The sequence below is a fragment of the Vigna angularis genome, chromosome 3 (genome assembly GCF_016808095.1).
Source record: "Vigna angularis cultivar LongXiaoDou No.4 chromosome 3, ASM1680809v1, whole genome shotgun sequence".
Classification (NCBI taxonomy): domain Eukaryota; kingdom Viridiplantae; phylum Streptophyta; class Magnoliopsida; order Fabales; family Fabaceae; genus Vigna; species Vigna angularis.
The window spans coordinates 5,044,939-5,065,873 of NC_068972.1; the positions used below are offsets into that span (position 1 = coordinate 5,044,939).

Genomic DNA, 20,935 nt, shown 5'->3' on the forward strand with positions numbered 1-20,935 from the left:
TATTCCTTTGTCATCCGATGTATTTGTCATACTGGTTCAGAAACTCTTTTTTTTTGTTTTGTTTTTGTTCTGTCTATTTTTTTTTTTTGTCTTAAACTTTGTTTATCCTCTTGAAGCCCAAATCGTAATCCACTGTCAGTCTTAATCTCCTTGTCTTAACCTAAACTTTGTCATGTTCGGCCCATCATCTGTGCCTAAGCCTAAACATTGTCCAAATAGTTTTTGTTATCGTGTCCGTGTTCTAATCCAGCCATGTCTAGCCTGATTTTCGTTTTTAAACCTCTGTCTGTCTAAGCCTATTTTGGCTTAACATGTGTTTTTCATTTTCATGGTCGTTAAGTGTAAATCTGATTTTCCATTTACACCCATTCCGGTCGTGTCTTTGCCTTAATGAGGATTCATTTTGATTAAGTCTCTCGACGCATAAAACTTTTCCAGATTGGGCAAATTCATGTTCATGTCTGTTTACCTCAAAAGTGTTGGATCATTCTTAAAATCTTGAACGATTTTATACACGATTATTCAGATGTTGTTTCAAATTCAACGATAACTTAATGGTTTTCTTTCGGACCAAGTAAAAAAGGGAAACTTTTAAGAAGAGTTCCATGACTCGAAATTGCAGAATATGTGAATTGATGAACATGTACATGAAAAAATAATAAGTATATTCAATTTTGTAGTGTCCTGATTATTACAAATAAAGGCCTTCATGTGGCCGAAACAGAAAAACAAAAATTACAAAAAAGTAAAAAATTTACAAAGCGTTTGGAGATCTCTCAGGTCATTGTCTTTTGCCAACCCTCTCGAGTTCGGTAGAATGACAATCTGCACAAAAAGGGGTTAGATCTCAAACAACAAAAATATAACAAAAACACATAATAATAAGGGAAACATTAAAAGTACATATTATGGAATTCGTCCAAATTCGACCATTGACAGTAAAAACACAAAGAAAGAAAAAACAAAAATAAAAGCAAATAAAAGATGTTCAGGGTTCGATCAATGTTGATCGTTAATATTACAGACCAAAAAATAATAATAAAAAAAAATCAGCGAAAAAATTCCCGAGCTGGTTGCGGTGGTCTAAGGGAGAGCTCCGTCGAGGGAGCTCTGGTGCGGAATGTGAGAAGCATGGGTGGAGCGATTTGTCGTCCGTCCCTGTCGTCGTCAATGATGATCGGAACGGGGAACAGGTCCAGCAGCCTCGGCGCCCTCATGATCACCCAGTCGTATTCTTCCAAAAAAAAAAAACAAACAGAAATTTTTGTCAATAATAAGAGGAAGGAGAGAAATTTTCAAAAAAAAAGAGATGGAGGTAATTAGGATGCTTACCGTACATGTATAGCGGCAGTTGCGAGAAGAGGGTGCCAGTAGGGTCCATCTCCGCTTGCCAGCGCCTGATCCGATTGCCGTGGTTGTTGAACCAGCAGTGCACATTGTATTCAGTGGCTTCTGCGAAAACCCTTAGTCGAGACGCAATCTCGACGACTTGGGCTCTGCTGGGATGTGTGACCCCGTGGTTGTAGATATTGGTCATCATTTTGACCTGATCGTCAGTAGGTCTCCACCGCTGACTGGTGTACCTCTCCATCTCCATCTCGTTCATCCTTCTTCTCTAAGTTTTCTAAAAAAAAAACACAAAAAAATAATAAAAAGTAAAAAGAACAAAAGCATAACAGAAGCATAAAACAAAAAAAAAAGTATTTTCAGTGTTTTCTTTATTCGTTTTTGTTTCCTTTTAGTTTATTTTGTCCGGTCAGTCTTTGTTATTTCAGTGTCTGGTCTTGGATCTGTTTCACGGTCCTTGCAAAAGGGTCCTAAACGGATCTATGTCCTTTTGTCCTTGTCCATTTGTCCATGTCCGGTTCATTCAAATAATTCTCTTTTTAAGTTTTCTGTTTTTATGGGGTACGTGGCGTTGTTCTACCCGATTGTCTCTGTCATACCTTCAAACGAAGGGAGATTAGCGTCTGGTTTCCAGCCTATATACCCCTTATCTTTGTTAAGACAGTGTGTTCTTAGGTTTTTTTTTAAGAAAAATAAAAGAGGAAGAAGAAAGCAAATAAAGAAAGCGAATAAAGAAGCAGAAGTAAATAACAAGCGGAAAGTAAAGAGGGAGTAAAAATAAAGTGCTATGAAAGTAAATAGCAAGGTCGGAAAGCATAAAAAAGAATAGAAGAGCATAAGGGAAAGGAAAGTCGAAAAGTAAGAAGAATCGGACAGCATAACGGAAAGAAATAAGCACAAAAGATGAACGGAAAGAGTAAAAGCAGGAAAGGGAAGGAGGAAAGAAAGACAGGAAAAGAAAAAAAAAGGAAATAAAGGAAGATCTAGAGGTTCGAGGACTTACCCGGAAGCGAAGGCACGCAGAAAGGCTTCTCGCAGAGCTACGACACTCTCGAAGGCACAGAGGCAGATTCTCTTCGTAGGATCCGGAAGCTCAAGAGAGGGAGAGTTAGAGAGAAGGGAGAGCGGAGGAATGTTTTAGAAAGAGAGCGAGCGGTCAGGAAATGCCCTCAGATGACAGGGAGTGAGCTTTTAAAGCTAAGTTGTTTCCACTGTTACAACAGTTCCGGTCTCAGTACCGAAACTGTTGTCACAGTCCCGGTTTTCCTGATTTCAAATTCAAAAATAAAAAAATATATAAAATTTTGAAAATGTGAAAACGGGTAGGGTTTTGTTGGGTCGATCCGGCCCAATACCAGACTTCTTGGATGATCCGTTTTTTTAAAACAAAATAATAAAAAAAAATCAAAAAAATTTGATAAATATAAATTTTTCCAAAAAAATAATAATTGGAGTGTTGTAAAATTTGAAGTGTTCGAAATTGTTTTTCATTTGCTTGATAAAGGACATTTTTCAGGTTCATTGGGCCTCATTACCATGTTAGCCTTCTTTGAACCCAATTCTTTCTGAAATATAAATTTGAGTGAAGAATTATTTTGGCATGTTTGTAATTTTACATCACACCATTTTATTTGATTCCTTATTCTTCTACATTTTGAATAAATCTAAGAACAAAAATATTGAAAAAAAAGGAACAGTGCTCGAGCCCATTAGGCCCAATGGCCTTCGTGGTTTTCTCTCGAGTATACTTCTTTTGAAAATATGTCAAAGGTATTTTGTTTTCACATTTTTGCTGTTGAATGATGTTTTGTGCATTTGTTCAAATTGTCTTGTGTGATTTTCTTTGAATTTGTAACAAAAAATCTCAGAATGAAAGATGAACAGTTTTTGAGCCCATTAGGCCCTTTGTCATATGTGGTTTCTCCTGAACCAGTGCATCTGAATTTCTGAAAAGTAAAAAATGCATGTTTATGTAGATTTTGTGTTTTGAATTCAAATTTTCCTTTTCATTATGTGAACAAGTATTTGTGCAAAAAAATAAAAATGAAGGAATTCAGACTCTTGTCTGATGATTTTGTCATGGTTGTAAGAAGAATAGTGTTGGGCCCATTGAGTCTAGTGGTGTTGCAAATTTTTCTTTAAATCTTGTGAAATCCTCTCATAGCAAAAAAAAAATGAAAAAAAATGAATTTCTTTTAGCTTGTTCCATAAATTTTGAGAATGCAAAAAAAAAAAAATGTTTTCTTTGTCATCTTCTTGTGACAAGTTCGCACGGCTCAGGTCATCTGATCCATTGGGTCAATGTACCTGGTAAGTCCAACTTCCTTCTATGATACTTCTCCTCGGGTCCGATCCGATCTGGATTTTCCCGTGTCGAAAGTGAATAAAACAAAAAAACATTTTTCAAACGTTTTTCTAAATCAAGTTTACTCATGTCAATTTTTGCATCACTCACCAAGCCTAGTTTCTGCACTGGTTCCCAAGCCCTTGTTTCCATTTTAGCACTCAAATCTCGTTTCCCATACTGGCTTGCAAAGCCCAGCTTCCATGCTGACCCGCAAGGTCCAGATTCCACAAAGGCCAAAAATCCCAATTTCCACATTGGCCCAGAAAGACCATTTCCCATACTGGTGTGCAAAGCTCAGTTTCCATACTGACCCGCAAGGCCCAGATTCCACGAAGGCCAAAAATCCCAAATTCCACACTGGCCCAGAAAGCCCATTTCCCATACTGGTTTGCAAAGCCCAGCTTCCATGCTGGCCCGCAAGGCCCAGATTCCAAATTTTGGCTGAGAAATCCCAATTTCCGCAATAGCTCTCAAAGCCCATTTCCCATACTGGTTTGCAAAGCCCAGCTTACATGCTGACCCGCAAGGCCCAGATTCCACATTTGCCGAGAAATCCCAATTTCCGCAATAACTCTCAAAGCCCATTTCCCATACTGGCTTGCAAAGCCCAGCTTCCATGATGACCCGCAAGGCCCAGATTCCACATTGGCCGAGAAATCCCAATTTCCCCAATGGCTCACAAAGCCTATTTCCCATGCTGACCCGCAAGGTCCCATTTCTAGGCTGGTCCGCAAAACCCAATTTTTTTTAAAAAAAAAAACAAACAAAAAAAAAACAAAAGAAAATATGTTTTTCAACTAGTCATCATTTTCATTTCATATTACTTTTCTTCATGCATAAAACCAAAAAATACGCAAAAGTTGAGTCATTTGTTTTCGATGCAAATTATCCAATTTATGAGATTTCAAAAAATGTAATGGATGTCATAATCTCCTGGAGTCAAATGTTTAAGTCACATATTCTTAAGAGATATCTGTGTGTGCATTGCTTGGAAACATCATCCTTCAGCCCTTGCTATACCAAGAGATTGGCCCAATCATGTTCTTGAGCCCAAATAATAAACACCAAGTTTTACACTGGGGCAGATTTTCCATTACCTCCACTGGCTTTCATTTGGGAGATCCTGAAATCCGTTAAAAAAAAAAAAAAAGGGCAGTAAAAAATGACTCCTATTGGGATCATTTAGCTTTGTCTCCTAATTAATATTTTGAAAATAAAGCAATCAAAATTTGAAATGATGTGTGGCCATCTTTCTTCAAAAAAAAAAATCAAAAATATATCCTTTGATACCAAATTTGAGCCAATAAGAAATTTCTTTTCAAATTTTACCCAAACAAGGGTTACCATCACAGTAGAAGTCAACTCAAATTGCAAAGGAACGCACTTAGTGATCAAATGAAGAGAATTCCTCAAAATTGAAGTAAAAACGGAAAGAATCACAAAGTGATGACAAACAAAGAGTGAAATTTGCAAATTAGCAAAGAAAGTCAACAGTGTTGACGAATGACTGATACAAGGTGCAGATGGTAACTCTTGTTTCAAATAACCCACAAAAATTTATTTGAGCCTTTATATCATTTCTTTCAATACCCTTCAGCCCAAGCCACATTACAAGCCCAATAAAAGTCCACACAGATTGAATAATGGTTGCTTAAACTTTCATAAAGCTTAATTTTGAGACAAGACAAAATGGCTAACAATGGAGTTGTTAAAAAAAAAAAAAAAAATATGAAAAAAACAAATGTCCTCGGAAGAAGGGAACTCCCTATTAATCAAGATTATACAAAGGAAAATCAAGCCGTTTGATCTTTTCAAGCCAATCATTTCCATACCCATCACAAATTTTTGAACACATTAAAATCCCATTCAAACTCTTCCCTCGATTCCCAAACTAGGGGGGCAATTTTGGGCAACTTTATATTGGACGACTTTGTTAATCTCACATTTGTTTCATCTGTATATTCAAAGTTCGTACCAAGACCGGGGCATCCCTTGTTGAGCCTTTTAGATTTGTCCATACTGAAATTCATGGATCCACCCTCAAAACAGGGGCAGACACTTTGGGGCTTTGTATGATTTTGAGTCCATCGTATCATTCGTAAACCCAAAGTGGGGGGCAACCTCTTTTTGAATCTCGCTTAATTGACTCATACCCAAAACTAGGGACAACTTTGTGAGTTTCATGTGTTTTGACCCATTCAAAATATTGGGCGTCTTTGTTAATCTTTCATCTGAATATTCAAAGTTCATACAAAGACTAGGGCATCCCTTGTTGGGCCTCCCATGATTTTGGTTCGCCCCGAACTTCATAAATCCATCACCACCAAAATTGGGGCAATTTGTAAATCTCACATGATATTCTCACTCCCTGATTCATGACTTATTCCCTCGCAATTCACAGATACATTTGTCCATACCTATCTTTTTACCATGCCCCAAACTGGAGTAGCTTCTGAGTATCTACTACCTTACATTGGCATGTGTAACTGTTTTAAGGAGTAAGAGGCCCAAGTAGCCAACCCGGTACCTTCCAAATCCTTCCACATATTTGTCCCAACCCTTGACATCAAGCATGTACACGCTAGTATTTCACCAAGAAATATCCAGCACAAAAGCTTCATTTTGAACATTTAACTTTAGAATTTGACATCCAAAAAAAAAATGATGAAAGTCTAAATCTTCATAGACCGGATGATTTCAAAGAAAAACAACTTGACTCAGTAAAAAGTGTCATAGTTTCATAATCTGCCATCACGGATCAAGAGTCAACATCATGTACACATTTTCATGAATGTTCATCAAATCTTCAAAAAAAAAACATCAAATTGCATCAACGTTTTCTCCTCCAATTTCAAAATTACATCAAATCTTCTTTCTTCAAAAAGACAAAAAAATTCAACATGCATCAAAGTTTTCTTCTCCAAATTTCAAAATTTACATCAACCATGTTTCTTTTGCATATCGAGGTTTCAAAATCCAAATACTTGTACAAAAATGCAACACTTTGTTTATTGATTTCAAAACTTTCAAAAAAAAAATCATCAAAGTCAACATCATGTACATATTTTCAAAAAAAAAAAAAAAAAAAACTTTGAATTTGTTTCCATGTATATTCATCAATTCTCCTTCTTTCAAAAAGACAAAAAAAATCAACATGCATCAAAGCTTTCTCCTGCAATTTCCAAATTTACATCAACCATGTTCTTATTTCAAAAAAAAAAAAACAAATTTTAAAAAAGGTTTTCAAAAATTAAAATAGACACTCATATCTATCTCAAGGAAATAAAATCAAAAAATCAACAAAAAATTCAACATCTCAAAATTGCAACAAAATCCAAATTTCAAATTCAAAACAATCAAACGATTTTACTTTCTATTTCGGCCCTCTGCAAGGCAATGGTCAAATCCAACAATCAAACTCAAATCATTCACTTCCATAGGGTTGGTACACCCTCCACGAGGTTTCTACACCTCATCAACTTCATCCATAGGGTTGGTACACCCTCCGCGAGGTTTGTACACCTCATTCACTATCCATAGGGTTGGTACACCCTCCACGAGGTTTCTACACCTCATCAACTTCATTCATAGGGTTGGTACACCCTCCACGAGGTTTGTACACCTCATTCACTTCCATAGGGTTGGTACACCCTCCACGAGGTTTCTACACCTCATCAACTTCATCCATAGGGTTGGTACACCCTCCACGAGGTTATTACACCTCATTCACTTCCATAGGGTTGGTACACCCTCCACGAGGTTTCTACACCTCATCAACTTCATCCATAGGGTTGGTACACCCTCCACGAGGTTTGTACACCTCATTCACTTCCATAGGGTTGGTACACCCTCCACGAGGTTTCTACACCTCATCAACTTCTTCCACAGGGTTACGACACCCTCCACGAGGTTATGACACCTCATTCACTTCTACAGGGTTACGATCACCCTCCACGAGGTTATGACACCTCATTCACTTCCACAGGGTTACGACACCCTCCACGAGGTTATGACACCTCATTCACTTCTACAGGGTTACGATCACCCTCCACGAGGTTATGACACCTCATTCACTTTCATAGGGTTACGACACCCTCCACGAGGTTATGACACCTCATTCACTTTCCTGTTGTTCATTGTCCATTTTGAAATCCAGACGAAATTAGTGTTTCTTTCTTTACTTAGCTTTTACTCCGATAATACAAAAATATCAAATTTTCATATTATCCAGTAATATCTAAGTAAAGAGGGGCAGCTGTCAACACCCAATTTCGTCCGGATAAATATAATTTATCACAAAAAAAATAATAATAAAAAAATAATCAAAAATAAACCAAAATGAAAAAACTATTTATTTTACTTTTTGCACCCCTAAATTTTCTTTTAAACACTTAATCCAATGGCCTAAAATAATCTCATTTTTTTACTTCCTCACCACCTATATTTTCTTATCACACCCCATTCTCCACATCACCATCCACCTCACCCTCCACATCATCTACCTTTTTCATTTACTTTTTCCACATCATTTCCATATTAATTTTATATATCAACTTTTCTAATTATTCCACTTACATTTTTTAATTATATCTTCTCCATCAACATTTTTTATTATCCATTTTTCTCCACCACCTTTTTATATTATTTCTTTCACTTAATTTTCATACCTAATTTCTCCACCAACTTTTTATATTATTTCTTTCACTTAATTTTCATACCTAATTTCTCCACCACCTTTTTATATTATTTCTTTCACTTAATTTCCATACCTAATTTCTCCACCAACTTTTTATATTATTTCTTTCACTTATTTTCCACATTAACTTTTACTATTCACTATATTTTATTTCACCTAATTTTTCCACAAACTTTTTATATTATTTATTTCACTTATTTTCCACATTAACTTTTTCTATTCATTTTTTTTTATTATATTTTATTTCATCTAAATTTTCCACCAACTTATTATATTATTTTTATTCATCAACTTTCTTCATCCTTAACTCTATAAATACCTACATTCTCTTCACTTCACAATATCCATCTTCTTTCTCTCACACACCAAACCTCTTCATCCCAAAACTCTACTTTATTTTTCTCTCACATTCTACTATCTCTCTATACATATAAAATCACATACCACATTTCTACTATAAATTCATCTTCTTCACCATCAATCTATCTCTTCTCACAACTTATTACAAGCAAGGTTTTCATCATTCAAATCTTCAACAAGGTACATATTTTCTTTTCATTCTATTTATATGCATTTTGATTTTTTTTTTTTTTAGTTTATAAATTTATCCTATTTTCCACCACAATTTTATCCTATGCTTTTTGATATTTTTACGTCATAGATATTTCAACTCACCTCTCTTTCTTAATAAAAAATAAAAAATATAAAACTTTAAAAAACATGTAATAATAAATATCGGTATGAGTACTTGTGCGATCGTACGCATCAGCCTAGTACTCGTTACCCAAAATATAAAATAAACAAAAAAAAAAGCCGTATGAGTGCTCGTGCGATCGTACGCATCAGCCTAGTACTCACTACGCAAAACAATAAAAAATAAAAAAAAAAGCCGTGTGAGTGCTCGTGCGATCGTACGCATCAGCCTAGTACTCATTACGCAAAACAATAAAAAACAAAGAAAAAGCCGTGTGAGTGCTCGTGCGATCGTACGCATCAGCCTAGTGCTCATTACGCAAAAAAAATCTAAATATTACATCGAAAAATACCAAAAAATATAAAAATCTTCAAAAACTAAAAACATCCACATTTTCAAACAACAATCAATATTGCTAGCCAGAACTACATGATCCTTGATTCTCCATCAAAAGTGGAGATACGTAGGAGCAAGGCCAGTCCTTGTCAGGTTCATTTCCCCAAAAATCCAAATTTATCCAAAATCATTTCAAAACAAATTTCTCAAACAATTTCCAAACAAATTTCTCAAACAATTTCAGAACGAACTACGGAACCCTGATTTCTCATTCTGAATGAGAATACGTAGGAGCAAGGTCAATCTTTGTCGGGCCCAAAAAACTAAAAAATATTGTTTGTTTCTTTAGAGTTTTATTTTAAGGGAAAGTTAAACATTTTAAAAACCACATCATATTCACGTATTTAATTAAAGGTACTGCCTTAAGGCAGGCGTTGTAGGGTGCTAATACCTTCCCTACACGTAACCGACTCCCGAACTTAGAATCTCATTTTCGCAGACCATGCCTTATCATTTTATGGTTTTTTTGTAGTTTTCCAGAATAAACTATGGTGGCAACTCCAAATCTCTTTTTCAAATATTTCGTAATCTTTTTATTGGATCGTCGTCCCGTCGCGATTCCGGTTGCGACACTAGGAATTATGGGTGGGAATTGAGTGAGAAAGTTGACTTCAATTGGAAGAAGCTCTTGCAAAAGAAGACAGATGAAATAAACAGATTAAATTGAATTTACAAGAGGCTGTTATCCAATGCGGGGGTTAAATTATTTGAAGGCGAGGCAAAGATAGTTGGTCCAAATGAGGTTGAGGTGACACAATTGGATGGCACAAAACTGTCCTATTCTGCTAAGCACATATTAATTGCAACTGGTAGCAAGGCTCAACGTCCAAATATTCCAGGACAGAGAGACGAGAGAGAAAGGCAGTGGCGCTGCGGTTGGAAACGGTTCCGGTGGCGTTTGGGGTTGCCGCCGACGCCAAGACTGGAAGAGGTGGTGGCGCGGTGGTCGATTTCGATGGAGGCGGCGGCGCATGTGCGTTGGAGGACGAGGCACGTCCCTCCTTTGGCTGGCTCGTTTGGGAGAGAGACTTTAGGTCTTAGGATTTCTGATGTGGGAACGAAAAGAGGCTTTGGGCCAGACAAGCAAATACCCAATGGCACCCCCAAATTTCGTCCTTACACCCAAATACAAAGTTGGAGAAAAGGGTTTTGGTCCAAATTAAAGAGCCTCAATTTCACTCCACACCTCTGGTTTTTATTTCTGTACCCCTATTCATGTTGGGCTTTTCTCTTGCTTTATTTTTATGCTTTTGTTTTCTTTTTATTAGTTAGTTTTTTTATTGCATGTAACCCCTTTATGATAGTCCACACGCTTTTGTTTTATTTATATCGGTTAGACTTGTTTGTTTCATTCTCCACAAAAATCAAATAAAAATATTTTGAAAAGGTTTTAAGCACACGTGCGACCGCTCGCGTAGGCCTTGTGCTAAAAAACCTTTTCCTTTTCTCTTACAAAAGTTAAAAATCAAATAAAAATATTTTGAAAAGGTTTTAAGCACACGTGCGACCGCTCGCGTATGCCTTGTGCTAAAAAACCTTTTCCTTTTCTTTTACAAAAGTTAAAAATCAAATAAAAATATTTTGAAAAGGTTTTAAGCACACGTGCGACCGCTCGCGTAGGCCTTGTGCTAAAAAACCTTTTCCTTTTCTTTTACAAAAGTTAAAAATCAAATAAAAATATTTTGAAAAGGTTTTAAGCACACGTGCGACCGCTCGCGTATGCCTTGTGCTAAAAAACCTTTTCCTTTTCTTTTACAAAAGTTAAAAATCAAATAAAAATATTTTGAAAAGGTTTTAAGCACACGTGCGACCGCTCGCGTAGGCCTTGTGCTAAAAAACCTTTTCCTTTTCTCTTACAAAAGTTAAAAATCAAATAAAAATATTTTGAAAAGGTTTTAAGCACACGTGCGACCGCTCGCGTAGGCCTTGTGCTAAAAAACCTTTTCCTTTTCTTTTACAAAAGTTAAAAATCAAATAAAAATATTTTGAAAAGGTTTTAAGCACACGTGCGACCGCTCGCGTAGGCCTTGTGCTAAAAAACCTTTTCCTTTTCTTTTACAAAAGTTAAAAATCAAATAAAAATATTTTGAAAAGGTTTTAAGCACACGTACGACCGCTCGCGTAGGCCTTGTGCTAAAAAACCTTTTCCTTTTCTTTTACAAAAGTTAAAAATCAAATAAAAATATTTGAAAAGGTTTAAGCACACGTGCGACCGCTCGCGTAGGCCTTGTGCTAGAAAACCTTTTCATTCTTTATTAAAAATACTAAAATATTCCCAGCTACAAGTAATCTTTCAGTTAGAACTACGTTACCCTTGATTCTTCACCAAAAATGGAGATACGTAGGAGCAAGGCCAGTCCTTGTCAGGTTCATTTCCCAAAAATACAAAATCATTTCCAAACAAATTTCTCAAACATTTCAGAAAGAACTACGTAACCCTGATTTCTCATTTTGAATGAGAATACGTAGGAGCAAGGTCAATCCTTGTCGGGCCCAAAAAACTAAAAAATATATTTTGTTTATTTAGAATTTTATTTTAGGGACTAGTTAAACATTTTGAAAACCACATCATATTCGTGCATTTAGTTAAAGGTACTGCCTTCGGGCAGGCGTTGTAGGGTGCTAATACCTTCCCTACACGTAACCGACTCCCGAACCCAAAATCTGGTTTTCGTGGACCGTGTCTTATTATTTTATGGTTTTTCCGTAGTTTTCCAGAATAAACTATGGTGGCGACTCCAAATCTCTTTTCCAAACCCGTTTCTTTTTTGGATCGTCGTCCCGTCGCGATTCCGGTTGCGACACATCGGATGCAAATATGCTTAAGTTGTAATTTAGTTTTTCAAACTTTTATTATGTTATATAATTTTTTATAACTTCTTGTAACTTTTGTTTCAATATAAAGATCTATTTTGACTTAACGTTAAATATGTTAAATTAAGTTGACGATATGGAGTAAAATTGAATACACTTAAAATTAAATTAAGTCAAATCAAATAGAATCTACGTTAAATTTAATGAGTTTTGTAACTATTTCTGTAGATAAGGATTGTAATCTACGGGTCAATCCGGTCCATCACGAGTTCGAGTCGGATTAAATTTGAAAAAAATGTATTTCTTTTCATGTGGACGAGTTTTCAACCTGATTTATTAGAATCCGACTCATCCAAACCTATGATAAGCTAGGTCGGTTCACCAACCCACCTAATTTAATTTAATTATTTATTATTGTGTGTTTTAATATTATTAGTTAACATTTTTTTATTATATTATAGATAAGCATAAAGAAAAAGATATTTCAAGAGAGAAAAATATTATAGATTTATCTATTCATGACTCTAATACTATAAATGGACAAGTGATACAAAAATTATCAATTTTAAAAATTTATTTGTTCGCTTTTGTGTTTGTTTTTGGATAACGCTTGGATTGTATGATATTTTTTAAAAAATTTATTTGTTCGCTTCTGTGTTTTTTAGTTGTCTTGGATTACGCTTTGGGTTCGATTTTTTCGACTCGCTAATAAGTGAGCCGAGTTGGGTTGACTCACTAAATGAACAACCCGTGATGGACTGGATCGAATCGGATTGCCTGTTTTAACAGCTCTATGTGTTATCATAATATATTTATTGCTTTTTAAAAAATATAAATATTACATTAATAAGAGATATTATCATATATATATATATATATATATATATATATATATATATATATATATATATATATATATATGGGTTAAACATGTTTTTAGTACCTAAACTATCAAGCGAATTTGTTTTTAGTCCCTCTTTCAAATTAAGGTACATTTTAGTCCTCCTCCTTAAGGAAACTTTAATTTTTGGTCCTCAAAAATTAACACCGTTAAAAATCAGCTGAGCTAGCTGACGGTGTGCCACGTGTGTTCATGGGTGTAGAAGCAGTGAGGGAAATGACAGAGAAGAGGTCGTCTACCTCCATCTACCTCCTCGACTTCTCCTGCTACCATCCTCCAAATCACCTCACCGTCCACTTCCAAAAGTTCATCCACCACTCCACCCTTACCAGCGACTTCCTCCCACCGCACCACGCCAGGGAAGAGGCCGAGCAGGTCATGTTCGGCACCCTTGATAACCTCTTCGCCAACACCCGCGTCAAACCCAAGGACATCGGAATCCTCGTCGTCAACCCCACGCCCTCCCTTTCCTGCTTTACTCTCTCTTTCTCTCTCTAAACTTTCGTTTACCAAGTTTTCTGTTCTACCTGGTTGCAGAGGAGAAACCGGAAAAAGGCTTGGAAAAAATCAAAGTTTTAACTTACACACTTTTGGTCATGGACAATTATTGCCATTCAGCTGTTGATCTCATTCGGGTTAGTTAATCATGTATGTTTTGGCTAATTCTGTACTTGCATTTTTTTCCCATTTATTCATTTTATTGTGAGATGTTCCTCACTGCTTTGAGGAAAATTGAATAAAATATTAAAAGGGTGTTTTAATTTTTAATTGGAAATTTCATATATACTTTATCCTTAATTCTATAAAGATACAAATTTGGGAAAAGGTAGATATTTGGTGTTTTACTTACCCGTTTGAAATTTGAAGATAGATTAGAGAAGAAAGGACGCGTCTGGTGTGTTCACTGTCTTTGTTTATTTCAATTTCTCTCTATTTCACGGTTTCTAAATTTCAATCTCAATTTTGATGACTAAAGTTAGAATCTGAGTTTGATACGAGATCTGTAGTGAAAAGGGAAATCAATTTGGGTTGTGAAAAGAGAGCTCAGATTGTGCAGGAAATCGGCGAAGCGTGCAAATCGTTTGGGTTTTTCCAAGTGTAGAAGAGGTGTGGTTATGATGAATTATGTATATTTTTGCTTTAAGAAAAAAGGTTTAAAAATAACATAGAATAAAAATTGAAGCAGGTGATTAATCACGGGTGGGTGTAGAAGCAGGGAGGGAAATGACAGAGGTGGCTCATGGCAGGAGTGGTGTCAGAAAAAAAAATTGTGTGGCATTACACCGTCAGCCAGCTCAGTTGGTTTTTAACGGTGTTAGTTTTTGAGGACTAAAAATTAAGGTTTTCTTAAGGAGGAGGACTAAAATGTACCTTACTTTGAAAGAGGAACTAAAAACAAATTCGCTTTATAGTTTAGGAACTAAAAACATATTTAACTATATATATATATATATATATATATATATATATATAATATTATACACTAATATTTTAAAAGTTTTGTAACTTCATTATTATTTCTTTCACTATTTACACGATATTTACGTATAACATACAGGTCAATAATGAAATTTAAGGATATTAGGTATCTAAATTCTTTTCATAAGTTCAAAATTAACATTTTCATAAAATATATATAATTATTATATAAACAATTACACATCTCACTATTTATCATGTTACTCTTCATCTCTGTCGTAAATATGGTTCAATAATCAAAATTACTTGATATGAATCTTTTTCTAAGACAAAAAAGGCAGATATTTGGTGACAATGTATCGCAGGCTCAAAAATAGGTAGGAAGAACTTTCTTATGTTCCTAAACTCCAACATTTTAAAGCAATCCTAAGGTTTTGCTTTCTGGTACCTTTAAAAGCATTGTAGAAGTACCAACACTACAATTGAAAGAGGGGGTAAAAATTGAAACTAAACACTTGTCCAAAAGTGTAAAAATTCTGTGCCAAAAGTATAAACAGCAACGCAAACTAAGTCCAGAGACGACTAATTTGTGTTATTGGAAGTCATAATTAAGAGATGCCGGTCATAATACAATCAATTATGTTAGAAATCATGAGAGGGATAAAAATTCTGATATAGCATCAGCTGGGCACCCATTGGCACTGATTTCAAAAACATGGAGGAGGGGTTTGGAAGAAGGTCGCTTGATATGTGACCAAATAGTTTAAGATGTTCAATGAAACGTAACTGCAGCACATAGCGCTGCTTGATAAGACCAGAATGCTGATTTCACTTGTACTGTTGTCGGCGCGCTTGTTCAAGCGAAGTGAAATAAAACAGACATGAAGATAAAACGAGTTTTGAAGGAGCCCTGAATGATATGCACACCACACATCAGATATTAGAGAATATATATTATTGGTCTGATATGACCAAATCGAACCTTTTGCTGAGATAGTATTTAAAAATTTTCTGACTCCACCAGGTTTTGTTGCAGAAAATATATCAAGACTTAAGCATAAGAGCAATGTTATGCACTATACACTCCACCAGAATAATGTCATTTGCAGTAGTGTACGCATAGAAAGGGAAATGAAATGAAAACTTAAAGAATCCATTCTCCACAGAGGAGGGTGATGTAATGGTACCAAAGAAACGGATGTTAGATTTCAGTTCTGGAAAAAGTGAAGTTATATTAGGGAGCCGTCCAAGAGGAGGCGCACCACATAATAACTTTGTTCTTGTTCTCAAATGTCCAAGTCCAACTGAAAGTCAATAAGATTTACTACATATTTAAATAAATTTCTCTGTAAACAGAGTGAAAAGAAAAGTTTGTTTGATGATCAAAAAGCTATACCCTCTCTTAATTTCTTCTAAGAGTGCATTTGTCCGACAATCCTCTTGTATTCAAATGTATAGCCTTGCAGAGTAAATTGGGCTAGTAAAAACATATACAAAATAAAACTAAAAAAAATGGAGCTCCTCACAAGATATGAGGGCAGGTGCTGATGATTAAAGATCTATAACTCCAAAATCTAATCTTTGTCAAGTTGGGATTTGAGCCTCTTTGTCTGGAGTGAATCCATTATAATGGTTATCTTCAAATGCTACAGAAAGCCAGAAATCTTTCTTCAATCTGCGGACAATTATTGAAATCCTAAACTTGAGGAACTCCAATGCTGCAGAATACAACCTTGTACCATCAATAATAGAGCTCCTTTGATATTCAAGAATCCAAGTGTTGGGGTCTAATTGCACTGCTGAAGCATCCCATTTTGGTTGCATCCATGAAGTATTTCTCTTCAAAATCAAATAGCTTCCCTGTCCACTATTCCACTTTATAAACAGATTGACAAGGAGTTAGTCAACAACAATCAAGCAATCCTAGTCTAGGGATGGTAACTACAAAAACAGAGAATTCACCTGAGTGACTCTTCCTGATAAGAGAGTGAATGTTCGAGTAGAGAATCCATTTGTGAGCAATCCTGCTGTTTGCAAAGGCCATCCCCAAATGGTTACCTCCTCTGTAAGAGATTTGTACATTGTACACCTTGAATTCAATAGCAGATCATCCTGTACAAAATGTTAATGGTTTTTTTAAGCAATACTGCCCTATTATTAACAGCTTAAAAATGTATTGGAAAATGTGTTTTAGATTATTTAGCTGTAGTCTCATTTTATCCTATAATCAACAAAAACAGAATTAAAAAGCTTTCTTTTAAAGAGTAACAAATACCTGGCTGATTTCCCAAGACGAGGTATCCGTAAAACTGCAATTTGAAACTTGTCCAACAACCACGCTTGCCAAATCTTTGTGCAAAAGCCTCAGCTTTCCATTCAAATCATTCACTCGGCTACATTTCTCACCGAACCTTTTTACCAAATGCGGCGACAAAGCAGGCTTGAAAACCCCAGAGACCACATAGGAGAAAACAAGGTCTGCAGATAGAAGGAATCCAAAAAAGAGAAGCAGCCTCGAGAAACTGAAAGCAGAGGTTTGTTGTCTCGTGCTCTGCCTCTCCATTTCGTGGGTGGAGTCTGATGTGGAACTTGATTTGGAGAGAGGAGTGGATGATGAGAGCTGAAAAGAACTGGACCGGGGAGTGGACACAACGGAGGCATCGAAGGAGATAGGAGTACATAGAACTTTGTTGGATTTAGAGAGCTTAGTGAGGGTGCTTTTATGGACGCTGGTGGGCATGAGATCGAGGGTGGCATTGATGCTGGCCAAACACATTTCGCAATTGCAATTGGCATCTTTCTTGCAACCAGGAAAGTAGCAGCTGCTGTCGCGGTTGTCTTCTTCCCATGTGCTGGATTTTGATTTTGATTTTGATTGCACAAAGAGGGTTCCCATGGCTTCTTCCTTCTCCCAACACACAGATTTTTTGTTTTTATTTTCTAATTTTGATTTTTCCTCTGGTGGCTCCTGGTAACAACCTTAAAGTGGTTTCGGGCCCACCTTTGAATTTGAATCCCAACGGTCATATTAGTTTCTTAGGATTTTATTTTACTTTAACTGTTAAGGTGTTTTCAAATTTCAAAAATTAACAATAGGAAAGAACTGTCTTCGAACTAACAAATTATCAGGTTTGAAGTAATTATTTATTCTCTAAGGCCAACCTCCTGAAAGTTAATAAAAAGTATTATTTCTTGTTTTTTTTTTCTCTCTATTCATTATATAGTAACATGTACAATATCTTTCATTGAATAAAAAAAATAGTATAATAAGTCGTACCTACAAAAGTGCTACACGTAATAATATTGTATTTATATTTTTATATCAGTAGATATGATTTTGGAGATTGAAATTGTAAATATGTTTTTTTGTCATTATTTTAATTAGCAAGCCTGGATTCTTTTTGATAAAAAAAAATGTTGATATATATTATTATATTTCTATACGATTTATAATAATTATTAGAAAATATTTTATTTCAGAATATTATGGGTATAGTTTGGGTAAATTTAAAACCTTCTCTTTTCAAGAATCTTATTGTTTTCACTTTTAAAATATTAGTTTGTGTTGAAAGTTTCACTTAAATAAAATCAATATATAATATATGTAAGTGAGTATATAATTCTCTCTTTAAATCAATTTTATAAGTTAAATTAAGTTTAAAATTCATAATCATGGTAACGAAAAATATATGAGGAAATTGAAGATTGTTGACACGATATTAAATGCTTAGGTCATCATGGATGATGGTGATAAAAGTACACTTGCATTGACTTTAAATGAAAATTGGAGTGAGTTACTTCCTAATGATCAGATTAAAATTGTGATACTAAATTAGAAACATTAAAATCATATGTTCATTCTGATAAAACGAAAACCTAGTATTTTTTTTAATGTATATTTCTCACCATTTAATATTTATAGTTATAAGTATTTTTTTCATGTCATGTTAGAGTCATTGTCTCTTAATTCTTACTTTCATTTTGTACCAAAAAAAAAAAAAATGACTGGGACGACTGCATAAGTGATCCAAATATAGTTATTTTATTTTCTTTTCAATATACATTCTAAAGTTTACATTACAAGTTTTTAATTCAATAGGCATTATTTCTTCTTTATCCTCCTCTTTTTTTTTTTTTAATTCAATCGATTTTCAGTCTACAACTTTTCTTTAATTATGAATTTTAGTCCTTGCTTCTCTTTCCTTTTCAATTTTTTCTCTAAAGTTTGTGCATTTGTGAATTCAAATTTACAGTTGTCATTAACATTTTTTAATATTTTCTTTAATCTCTGAAGTTCATCTTATATACTTTGTTCCCGTCTACAATTTTTTTTATTATCCAGTCATCATTTTTCGATTACTTCATTGGTGTTTATTTTAGTTTTGCAATAAATTTGATTTCGTTAAGATGAAATCAAAGTTTTACTTGCAAGACCTTCAATGTTTTATCTCGCAAAGTAATATTGTTAGCTTGTGTTCGATTAATTAATATTTAAATATTCGTTATTATTTACAAATCAAAATCTTTAACGGGTCAAGGAATTAAGATCTTAATCTCTACATTAATCAACTAAGAATAGCTATGCAGAATGATAAGAGGATTTTATTTATCATCTTATAATTTAGAATCAAAATAGTCAAACTTAAAAGTGGCAAAATGGGCTTGATATGATATTTCAGATTGAAATTATTTTAGAAATGGGATTGAGGTCAATTGTGTTCAACATCAAACTTCAACCAATCTCCAAATTAACATAGGAATCAAAGTTTTTACTTTATTATCTTTTATACAATATATACCTTTAAAAAATATTTAGATATTTAAGTCAGTATACGACAGTTAGATAATTAGAATTAATTAAATGTGACCTCTTACCTAAATTTATAAGTTTTAGAATTGATTTTTAATTAATATGGACTTAATCCTGACTCAATAGTTGATAAACATATTTTACTTGTAAATGCTTTTAATTTGCATCTCTGATAAATTATTAGATGACTTACAAATCAATCACTGACTCTCTAATAAGGACCGTTCGCTTTCTGAAAACTAACTAAGAATATGAGAGAGGTGATCGTACAGTTAACTGACGATTATGCGATATAAAGTTTTATCTCTTAATTCGTCTTGAACTATACAACGAGTTAGACGTCAATCTATTTTTTAAAAATAAAAATTTAAAAGTTAACTTTTATGTATTATATACACAATAATCTTACATTTTAAATTATTAACACATACAAATTAAATTTTAATTATTAATTATAATATAATAATTTAACCCGTAAAAAATAATTATTTTAATTAATTTATTTAAAAATTAATTAATTAATTACAACTTAAAAATATTCATAATATACTTTTAATATATATATATATATATATATATATATAATTAAATAAATTAATTAATAAGTCAGCTTATCAGTTACATTTGCACGGCAGACTATAAAGTCTAATCCGTATCAAATATTTGCCATCTCTGATAGACCATTACATTTAGATTTTGAAACAAATGGAAAAAATTTTAAAACAAAATTTATTGTCCATTCATACAAAAAATTATAAAAAATTTGAAAATAATAAACAGGATTAGCAACATATAAAAAAACTTGCTTCAGCATCATTTAGAAACAGCTGGCTTCCAGAATGAATTAACTCATTTGTTGTCTCTCACCAAAATCAAACCATCCCAATAAAAGCCATATTAAATGCTATTCCGCCAAAAAATTTATTTTTCATTTTTAACTACTTTGAAAAACACACAAACAAAGAAGTAAACACATTAGGGAACTAAATTTGTAGGTAAGAGTTACCTAAAATATTTATATTCCACCATATATTTCTAAGTCCAAAGTTCATAAAAATAGCTTACTAGACCAGAAGTATCCTCGAAGATTCTAGTAATTATAGTAGATTTAAAATGAAACAATTAATGAGATTACGATAGGATATAATGGCCATTAATGAAATAAATTGATACTTTCCCCTTAAGCGGGGCTTAAAACAAGAAGCAAACGCCATCAAAACTTAAGCTGGCCAGTTTTTCAACCACAAATATTCCAATAATTACCGTGAGGGAGGGGTTGTTTTGAAACATTGTTTCTATAGTGACCTATGTCAGACCAGGCCAAAAAAATAAACCATAGGGGAATTATTATTCATCATAATGTTAGTGCCAACAGATATTTGGAAGTCACGCATAATATTGGAAAAAAATAGCATAAACATTAAAAATATTAAAGTATATATAAGAAATTATTTCTCTAAATTTTGAAAAGGTAAAATAATGTCATCATTTTTTCTAAGTAAATTTAAATT

At 34.1% G+C, this 20,935-nt stretch overlaps 1 protein-coding gene across 1 annotated transcript; it reads right to left on the bottom strand.

Annotated features, from left to right (window-relative positions):
- Positions 1–15,860: 15,860 nt before the first annotated feature.
- Positions 15,861–17,557, bottom strand: LOC108325489 (uncharacterized). Its single transcript, XM_017558568.2, has 3 exons — positions 16,890–17,557; positions 16,577–16,726; positions 15,861–16,489 (listed from the first exon to the last, which is right to left on the bottom strand). The coding sequence occupies exons 1-3, from the start codon at positions 17,508–17,510 to the stop codon at positions 16,199–16,201; spliced, it is 1,062 nt and encodes a 353-aa protein (XP_017414057.1). The 5' UTR covers positions 17,511–17,557; the 3' UTR covers positions 15,861–16,198.
- Positions 17,558–20,935: the final 3,378 nt, after the last annotated feature.

What these genes read in the sequence shown, in the direction of transcription:
- LOC108325489 (XM_017558568.2), bottom strand. Translation starts at nt 17,510, where the DNA reads ATGGGAACCCTCTTTGTGCAATCAAAATCAAAATCAAAATCCAGCACA. An exon ending in CGTCTTGGGAAATCAGCCAG is followed by an intron (nt 16,727 to 16,889) that starts GTATTTGTTACT and finishes CATTTTGTACAG; the next exon opens with GATGATCTGCTATTGAATTC. An exon ending in TATCAGGAAGAGTCACTCAG is followed by an intron (nt 16,490 to 16,576) that starts GTGAATTCTCTG and finishes CTGTTTATAAAG; the next exon opens with TGGAATAGTGGACAGGGAAG.